The sequence below is a fragment of the Pogona vitticeps genome, chromosome 7 (genome assembly GCF_051106095.1).
Source record: "Pogona vitticeps strain Pit_001003342236 chromosome 7, PviZW2.1, whole genome shotgun sequence".
In the NCBI taxonomy this organism is placed as follows: domain Eukaryota; kingdom Metazoa; phylum Chordata; class Lepidosauria; order Squamata; family Agamidae; genus Pogona; species Pogona vitticeps.
This window is the reverse complement of record NC_135789.1, coordinates 12,274,359-12,283,598: the sequence shown is the minus strand read 5'-3', so window position 1 is coordinate 12,283,598 and position 9,240 is coordinate 12,274,359. Positions and strand designations below refer to the sequence as shown.

The 9,240-nt window shown below is 53.4% G+C and overlaps 1 protein-coding gene across 1 annotated transcript; it reads left to right on the top strand.

Annotated features, from left to right (window-relative positions):
- Positions 1 to 75: 75 nt before the first annotated feature.
- Positions 76 to 9,120, top strand: CNN2 (calponin 2). Its single transcript, XM_072977814.2, has 7 exons — positions 76 to 279; positions 3,757 to 3,878; positions 4,273 to 4,339; positions 4,853 to 4,990; positions 5,855 to 5,971; positions 6,618 to 6,764; positions 6,930 to 9,120. The coding sequence occupies exons 1-7, from the start codon at positions 196 to 198 to the stop codon at positions 7,191 to 7,193; spliced, it is 939 nt and encodes a 312-aa protein (XP_072833915.2). The 5' UTR covers positions 76 to 195; the 3' UTR covers positions 7,194 to 9,120.
- The last annotated feature ends 120 nt before the right edge of the window (positions 9,121 to 9,240 follow it).

Here is a 9,240-nt window from a genome sequence, read left to right as displayed (position 1 = left end):
AACTCGGCCCGAAGGGAGGAAGAGGAGGTGGGGCGGGACGGGGGGGGGTAGAGAGGCTGGGCCGGCGGAGCAGCTCCTCCCGCCTCCTCGACGCCCGACCGACCCCCGACGGCTGGCTGGCTGGCTCTGGGTGGGGCGCCTTCCCGCCGCGCCCAGCCGCCCAGCCCCAGCCCCAGTCCCAGCTCCGGCGGCAGGATGAGCGGCGGCGGCGGCGGCGGCGGGAGCATCCCGTTCAACAAGGGCCCCAGCTACGGCTTGTCCGCCGAAGTCCGGAGCCGGGTGAGTGGCCGGAGCTGCTTGCAGGGCGGCGGCGGCCCGGGGTCCCGTCCCGTCCCGTCGGGAAGCGAGCACGGAAGGGGCTCCTGAAGGGAAGGAGGCTCCGGGGCCGCCAGCCTCTCGGCCCCTGGCCCACCTCGCAGGGCTGTCGGGAGGCTGCTGCGGAGGGGGGTGGGCCCGGGAGGAGGGGGAGGCCCGGAGAAGGCGCTTGGAGGAAAGGGGCCGGGGGGGGGGCGCCTGCGCCTGCCTGCCTGCCAGCCTGCCCACGGGGTTCCCTTCCAGGGAGAGGGACCGGACGGCGGCGGCGGGGGGGGGGAAGTGGGCTCCCCTTCCCTCCCTCCCTCCCTCCGCTCGGGTCCTCCCGGCGGCGGTGCCTGCTCTTCACACGGGAAGACAACCCCCCCCCCCCACTTTTGGACGGCGCCGGGCCCGAACCAGCTGTGCCGACATCCGAAGCATGGTTCCCTCCGGGGCGCCACCGCGCCTTCCTGCCCCCCTCCCAACCGGGGCGAAGAAGCGGAGGAGGGTCCCAGGGCCGTGGGGAAGGTGGGGCACCGGGAGCCGCCACCCGCTCCCCAGCCATGCCCACAGCCCCTCTGCGCCCCCCCCCCAAATCGGGTTTCTTTGCCTTCATGCCCTCCTCCTCCCTCTGGGGCTCTTTGGCTTTCTTTCTGAGTTCTGCTGCTGGTGCTGATCTTTTTTCGGCTTCCTGCTTTTTCTGAGAGGCCAACTTGGACTGTGTGGTAAGGAGGAAACCTGAGCTCTTCTTCAGATTGGCTTTGGAAGAATGCCTTTGGCTTCTTTCACAAGTGGAATGTCTTTGAGGGCTGGAAAAACAAAATTTCCCTGTGCCTTGGTGCCAAAACTGGTGCAACGTGGAGAAGCCTCGCCGACACACACACACAAACACACACAAAGTCCTGGTTATCTCTCTCTCTCTCTATCCCCCCCCCCCCCCAAACTCTAGCTTTGCTGGAAAATGTGCCAAGCGGGGAGCTTCTCCCCCTCTTTTTTTAATGCCTGCTGGCCTAGTTTTAGAGGCTCCCGGAGCTCCTTCCTTCCGAGGTGACCAAACAGGACTGGGAAGGCAGGTGGCTGGGACACACCTGAGCGGCTGAGGGAGCTCTCGGGGAGCGATGAGACCAAGCAGCGTCAGCACAAAAAAGGGTGTCTGTCTGTCGAGGGAGCTTCTGCTGGATAGTTCCAGTAAGCATCTGCCGTAACACACACACACACCCAGGCAACAGGCCCCTTTTGCTGCTCTTTGCCTCTTCCTCCAGCAGCTGTTAGACTGCTCCTGGATGAGGAGGTTCTGTTCCTAGATAATAGAAGAATGTGGCATATCTGTCTGGTTCGGAATCTGATTTCTAACATGCTCTTGGGCAGAAACGGAAACAGCAAACAGAAATCACAGGCGGAATGGTCCATCAGAGCAAGTGTGTACCATGGGTGCAGAAGCAGCCCCTGGCAGGCCCCGTGGCGTTGTGTGGGCGGAAGCGCTGTCTCGTGAGAGTGGGTCTGGTTGAGGTTTTGGATGTGGGATGTTCCCCCTGCAACACTGATTTATGCAGCAAAGTGGGAGGGAGTTCCACCGTCCCCTTTGCTGGAGTGAGGGGGGAGTAGGGCCGTTCCCCCCATTTCAAACCAGGTACGCGGGCGCTGGGGTTACGCACCCTCCCCCAGGCCTTCCTTTTGTGGGGCAAAGGCACCTCCAGACATCCATGTAGGCGGAGTTGTGGAAGCAGGCGTCTTTTCTGGTGTGTGCTTCACGAGGCTGCACTCCCGAATATTTATGCCGGCTAGAACCAGTTACCGTTTCCGTGTCACAAGATTCGGCTGCAGTGGACAAACAAGGGTCGGCAACTCTGGGACGCTGCGGGGTAAGGGGGAGGAGAGTGCCGTGGCCTGGATCACATTTCTGCCCATCGAAAGAGGAGCTGACTTCTTTTTGTCTCCGGAAAGGCTCTTGCGCTTATCTATATGTTTTTTGGGTGTGGCTGTTCGGGCATCCCAAGTTCCTTTTCTGGGGTTCAGTAACCCTTTCTTGGCTATATGTCCAGTTAGGTGTGGACTTGTATGCCTTGAAGGACCAATGGACTTAGTTTGAGGCTTGAGTTCAATTCTTCTTTTCTTTTTAAGTGAGGGTGTTTTGTTGTTTTGAGTCTTAACCTAAGTTTTTTAGCCACCTTGGGAAACTTTCTGCAGAGCAGGAGCAAAAGGTCTGATCAAATCGTTCTGGAAGTCCTCGGGATGTGTCCAAAGCAGAACCCAATACCCTGGATCTTGGTTTTTGGTGGCTGCCCCTTTAGAGATCAAGAAAGAGCTGGCCCTGCCCCTCGTCCCGCCAGAAAGAAAAATGCCAGCCGGAGGAGGACTTGAGCTCATTTTGTTTTTCCGCCTCTGCGTAAGGGGTGATGTTGGAGGAGGGAGCGCCAGCAGAGTCCTGGCACAGCCCAGGAATGCGTGCACTGTCAGCAACTACCCTCCAGGGAAACTCCAGATCCTCCTCCACACCGCCCTCCCAGGGTGTTTTGCAAACGGAAGAGCCAGCTCTTTCCTTTTTATTACGGCTGTCGAAACCTGAACTGGTGTCCCAAGGATTGATGTTGCTTTTAGACAGAGGTTCTTGGGAGTGTGATTTTTTTTTCTCTTTCACCCCCCCCAAAAAGTTTGGGGAACTTTTGACCCTTCCGTTTTCAGAACAATGGTCTGTTAACTCTTGGCCTTTTCTTTTTTTTTGGAGGGGGAGGGAAAGATGTTAGTTAAAAGTCCGAAAAGTCTGGAGAGGTAAAGGCTTTCCACGCTTGGACCCGTGCTTTGTCTGTTGTGTCGACGTTGTCCAGAGGATTCTGGGAATTGTAGGAGGAGAATCACTTTCCCAGGCTCCTGAGAATGAAGCCCGACCGAACAGTGAGGTGGAGTCTGTTGCCAGGAGGGGAGAGAAGCCGTCGAAGAGCAAATGCCACTTCTCAGGTTCCTCTTTTCTCAGGCGGGAGGTGTACAAGTTCACTGTTTCGAAAGAATAATGAAATCCTAGATTCATGGAGTTGGAAGGGACCCCTGAGGTCATTGAGTCCACCCCCCCTGCTCAAGGCTCAAATCCAAATCCAAGATCTGACAGACAGTCGTCTACATTTCTCTTGAATGACTTCTGCCCTGGACCGCTCCCCACCTGCCAGGGCTATTGGCTCCTGTTGTTAGATATTTGTCCTAATATTCAGCCAAAATCTGGCTGCCCGTTTCTCAAGCCAGGGATCCCTGCACTCTGGCATGATCAAGGACAGATCCTGCCCCTCCTCAGCACGACTCCCATTCAAGTCTTGGAAAAGCGCTGGCCTGTCTCTCCGCCATCTTTCTTTCCTCAAGGCTAGCATGAGAAACGGGATCATTATGATCACGGTTGCTCTGGCAATCCAAGGTTGTGATGAGGGAAATATATGCTTCAACCTGGATTCTCCCCTTTTCTCTTTTTTTTCCCAGCTGGCACAGAAATATGATCCGCAGAAGGAAGCCGAGTTGCGGGCGTGGATCGAAAGCATCACAGGACGGGAGATCGGCCCCGATTTCCAGAAGGGGCTGAGAGATGGCGTCATCCTTTGCGAGTGAGTCGCAGGAGAGTTTAAGAGGGGAGGGCAAGGCGGCCTTGGAGACACTCCCACCCTCCCTTCCATTGAAGCTGCACAGCTACTTCTGTTCCTTTCTGGGGTGGGTGGGTGGGTGGCTTTCTTCTAATCTTGGCCCAGGGGCTGATTTCCTGCTACTGGGACCTGGTGAAAGCCATCAATTCCCCCCCCCCCCCCGGCCGGCTCTGAAGACAGAGGGAGGTTTCTGTCCAAAAACCCAAGCGGAAGGGGTGGTTTTTACCAGTTCTGCTCCCGCTGAATTGCCCTAGCTGGGCAGGGATTTTGAACCGAGGTCTCCTGAGTCCCAGTCTTGGTTCTCAATATAGGGATGATAGAAAAACGTAAACTTTTTTCCCCCCTTTCCACCCCTCAGGCTAATTAACAAACTGCAACCTGGTTCAGTGAAGAAAATCAACCGTTCTGCCCTCAACTGGCACCAGGTAACGAACGCCTATGGGTGGGCAACATCTCCTGGTCTCCTTTCGGCTTTATTTCTTAGGGCACACAAAAAACCCCAAAGCCATGTTCGTTTGCCTCCCCACTTCCATATTAGGTTGCAAGCCACCTTCCCCCTCCTTCAACCCCTCCACAGGAAAAAAAACATCACCGTATTGTGCCCGCTTTTCCAGAAGCTGTAAAATTTTTGACAGGGGTGCATTTTTTTTGCAGCCGTTTATTTACAGACTTAAACCGTCTGTACCCCAATCAGTTGCATCTGGGAAAGTGGGGCTTCTGGCACCCTCTCAAAAGCCTCTCCTGCCAGGTGACGTTGGTCAAGTTTTCCAGGCTTCGTGTGCCAGGAAGGCCTGGTTTTCGAAGGCTGGCGATGTGTTTTCCCCGCGGCTTAACCCCTCTGGAGGCCCATCAGGGGACATGAACAGGGAAAGCACAAAAGCTCACAAGATTCCTTCTTTATTTTCATCCCAAGCACCTGACGCCTCTTTCTTTGCCAGCTTGAGAACCTCTCCAACTTCATCAAGGCACTGATCAGCTACGGGTTGAAGCCTGTTGACCTCTTTGAGGCCAACGATCTCTATGAGAATGGGAACATGACCCAGGTCCAGGTCTCCCTGCTGGCCCTCGCGGGCATGGTGAGTAGGTGGCGACAGGCGGCTTGGCCGCGCCATCCCCACCCACCCCTCCTCTTGACCTCAGCCCAGGGTTTGCGTGGGAGGGGGAAGAGTGGTGGCTGTGGGAATTTCCTGGCACTTCGAATGCTGGGAGGGTGGGAGCCGTGGGTTGACATTCCTTTCAGTGCGTTCTTCGTAGTCATCAACTCCATCCAGTGAACTGAGAAAAGCAATACAGCGATGCCTCGCTTAACGAGTGCACCGTTTAACGACGAATCCGCATAGCGACACGTTTTTTGCGATCGCTAATGTGATCGCAATGCGATGTTTTAGATAGGGAAAACATCGCATTGCGATGGTCGGTAAGCATTTCGCTTACCGATCTTTGCATTGCGATGTTTTACAAACAGCTGATCAGTGGTTCCAAAATGGCCGCCAGAAAAAAAATGGCTGCCTGCTGTTTTTGCGCCCTGCCTTCGCTTACTGGGCAGCAAAAATGGCAACTGGATGGAAGATTCCCCGCATAGTGGTGAGTTTTCCCCCAATAGGAACGCATTAAACGGGGGGGTTCCCCCTCCCGCATAGCGACGAATCCGGATAGCGACGTTAATTCTGGAACGGATTAACATCGCTATGCAGGGCACCACTGTACTTTAGTTCAGTCCTTTTAGGGAGTCTTTTAAGCCTAGAAAAAGCTGGAGTCGTGCTTAGAGGACCAGGAAGCCCGGGAGCAGGATTTCCTCTGTTTAGGGGCTCCTCTCCCTTTGCCTGGAAATTTCCACTTTTTCTCAGGAGGGTGACGGCATTCCTGAGAATCCAGCCAGAGTTGCTGAGATGCTAGTCCTGCTTTCGGAGTAGCCGTGTACCGATTCCTTCTTTCCGCAGGCCAAGACAAAAGGGATTAACAGCGGGGTAGCCATCGGGGTGAAGTACGCGGAGAAGCAGGAGCGGTCGTTTGATGATGCCAAGTTGAAGGCCGGGCAGTGCGTCATCGGCCTCCAGGTGGGTCCAGTGGCACCCCATGGCGGGGTGGTTTGTGTGTTTGTGTGTCCTGGTTGCTGCGGGTGGTTTGGATCCAGTGGCTCTTGCAGAGGAAGCCAGAGGGAGGTTAAAGTTAGGGTTCTTCAGGTGCCTAGTCCTCACTGGGCTGCTTTTGGTCAGGTCTCCCTCCTGGATTTTGTCCCGGCCTTCCTGTCTACATTCGCTTTTGTGTCTTGGTGAAGGAGCAAATAAACACCCAGTAGGTGGTCATTTATTTATTTATTGAATTTGTACCCTGCCCATTTAGTCAACTGACTACGCCGGGCGGCTAACAACATATAAAATAAACAATTTAAAATATCGGAACAAAATAATACATCAATAGACAAAGAACTCAAGATAGAAGAACAAAATAATTCAACAAATGGCTGGAGGGAAGGCTTGCCTAAATAGCCAGGTTTTCAGTTGCCCTTTGAAGATGCCCAGCGAAGGGGCCATACGGATCTCAGAAGGGAGGCTATTCCAAAGGCGAGGAGCCACTGCAAAGAAGGCCCGGTTTCTTGTTTTTTTCCTTCCGGGCCTCGCTCGGCGTGAGGCTCCTCAGCCTCACCTCCTGGCTAGATCGAGTGATACGAGTAGATTTTGGAGAGCACCCTCTTTGTTTCAGATGGGGACCAATAAGTGTGCCAGCCAGTCGGGCATGACGGCTTACGGCACCCGGAGGCACCTCTACGATCCAAAGAACCAGATTCTGCCCCCAGTGGACCACTCCACCATCGGCCTGCAGATGGGCACCAACAAGTGTGCCAGCCAGGTGAGAGAAGGGCCTTCGAGGAAGCGTGGAGAGGAGGACGTGGTTTCGCAAGGGCTCTGCAGTGCCTCCCCCTCCCTCATGGTGGCCAGCTGTGTGCCAAGCAGGAACTGTTACCTTTCCCTCCTTCCCCTCTTCCCCCCCCCTCCGGTCTTCTTCCCCCTCCAGGTGGGCATGACGGCTCCGGGCACCCGGCGACATATCTATGATTCCAAACTGGGGACGGAGAAGTGCGACGACACCTCCATGTCGCTCCAGATGGGCTACAACCAGGGGGCCAACCAAAGCGGGCAGGTTTTCGGCCTGGGCCGCCAGATCTATGACCCCAAGTACTGCCCCCAGGGCAACCCTGGGGAGGCAGCCAACGCCGCCCGGAACGTGGACGGGAACTCAGCCCACTATTACTACTATGAGGAAGGAGTGGACCAGTGAGCTTTGGGGGGGAAAACTAGTTGCGGTGGCGCCAGCGTTCCCACCATATATTTGCCCCCCTTTCCCCATTTCCCCCAGAAGAGGTGCTTTTTGGTTTTTTTCTTCTAAAGACAGCAAGTTGGGTTGTTTCTTAAAGGAGGTAAAAGCCAGCATGGTTGCGTGTAGATTCCCCTTGGGGCAACCATCCGGTTTAGATTTGCCAAGGCACAAACAGAACCATTCTGATAGCTCGCCTTTTTTAAAACGGTCACCCAGTTTTATGCTGCAAATAGTTTTAGGGGAATACATGTTGCTTTGCTTTCGCCAGAGACGGGGAGCAGAAAGGGTGCCTCAGCTTCTCACTGTCTATCTGGGAGCACTAGACGCCGGCTGATGCTCGCGCCCGCTTGTCTGAGGTGGAAGCGCCTTCTGTCCAGAGGCTGAATGATGCAGCCTTGTGTTCATGCTTTCCGTATTCTGCTTGCTTCCCCCCCTTCCCCCCCAAAAATGGCAGAAGCAGCATCAAACTCCTCCCCTGTGGGTTGGGGAAAGTGTCTCTGCCCCTTCTGCCAGTGCTCACACAGAAAAAGTCCCCAGCATTTCTCAGAAGCCAGCGAAGAGAAAGTCCTCTTGCTGGCTGAGAATCCAGCCAGGCCCACTGAACTGGATCACCTCCTGCAGCCAGCTTCCTCCAGTCATCTTTGGCTTCTGAAAATCCCAGCGATGAATTCTGTCATTCACCCAGCTCCATGAGTAGTGTTAGCCTCCATATGGTCTAGAAACTTGCACATGGCTGGAATGATCAAAGTTCAGTGCAAATTCTGCACCAGGACACCCGTGTTTCTCCTTTTAATCTCTGTCGGTGTTGAATTTGCATCGAACTTACAAGTTCTACAACAATAGGTGGTGCAAGGGTTAGGGGTTATGGTTACGGTTCGTAAGAATCTGCCACATTCTTACCAAAAAATAATGGCCAAGAAATAATTTTAACAATAAGAAATTTTTGCATGCATTTACTGTGAGACTTCAAGAAAGAAGGTCTGAGGGACGGTCTCTGTGTGTGTGTACGCGCGCACGCCTATGAGAAGGAATGGGTACAAGCACTGGAATGGGAATAGCACTGGAAGATGCAAGAATGGGACCAGCAACCAGGAGAGCCTAAAAGGTCCACTCTCTGAGCATGGCTTTCGTGGACAATACCTGCATGCTTTTCCTAAACTTATTCCTAACGAGAACGAGAAGCACAGATTTCTTTTTTTTTAAACCAGCTTCCTGCGATTGGTATCAAATTTCACATGAAAGGCTAATTTCCATTTTAAAAAGATTATACTCATAGCACTTAGTATGAAAAGTATCCTGTGATCTAGTTCTTAAACCGGAAAGGGTCTCAGAATCCTACTTACAGTTTTGTCCAGTGGTTGAACCGATCCCCTGTTGTCGGTACCACTTGGGTGCTTAACTATCAGAAAGCAGTAACTGGGGCAGGTGTTATCAAGTGAAGGTGGTGTCCTCTAGAATTTTGTTTTTGGCAATTCAACGTTGTCTTCCTTGTTTCACGATTTGTTAGGGGCAGAGGGGGGAACCTGGCACTTATTTCTGGAGGCCACCTTCGCAGTGCTGAGGAAGCAGAGTCTGTATTTATGGAAAGCAGTAGTTGGGCCCCTATGAGGTCTAGGAACATGAGAAGACTTTCGAGATAGATTATGTATTTTTTCTCTTTTCAACCAATTGGACTTAGTGCCTTTTATCAAGGGAGGAAGAATTCTTTCTTCTCAAGCCAAAGAAAAGCCCTTTAAGAGCCTGTAAACATTTATATAGTACCGATAGCAAGGAGCACAGGGATCTCTATATATTTTGGGTTGTTTTAGGGACCAATTTTGCTTAATGCCTTTTTGGTAGCTGTAATTTCTTTTCACTCCAGAAATAATGAATATTTTTGTTTCAGTAAGCTTGCTGTCTCTTGGTGCTTGGTGGAGTCCTGGGTTTCCCCCCGGATCCGACCCTCCCCGCCTACAGTCCTTGGAGCACACGAACGTTGTTCTCCACCATCCTCTTATCTGAAACCTTT

Excerpts from the sequence above, each read along its gene's own strand:
- CNN2 (XM_072977814.2), top strand. The coding sequence starts at position 196 with ATGAGCGGCGGCGGCGGCGGCGGCGGGAGCATCCCGTTCAACAAGGGC. Across the intron at positions 4,340-4,852 it reads CTGCCCTCAACTGGCACCAG|CTTGAGAACCTCTCCAACTT; the intron begins GTAACGAACGCC and ends TTTCTTTGCCAG. Across the intron at positions 4,991-5,854 it reads TGCTGGCCCTCGCGGGCATG|GCCAAGACAAAAGGGATTAA; the intron begins GTGAGTAGGTGG and ends TTCTTTCCGCAG.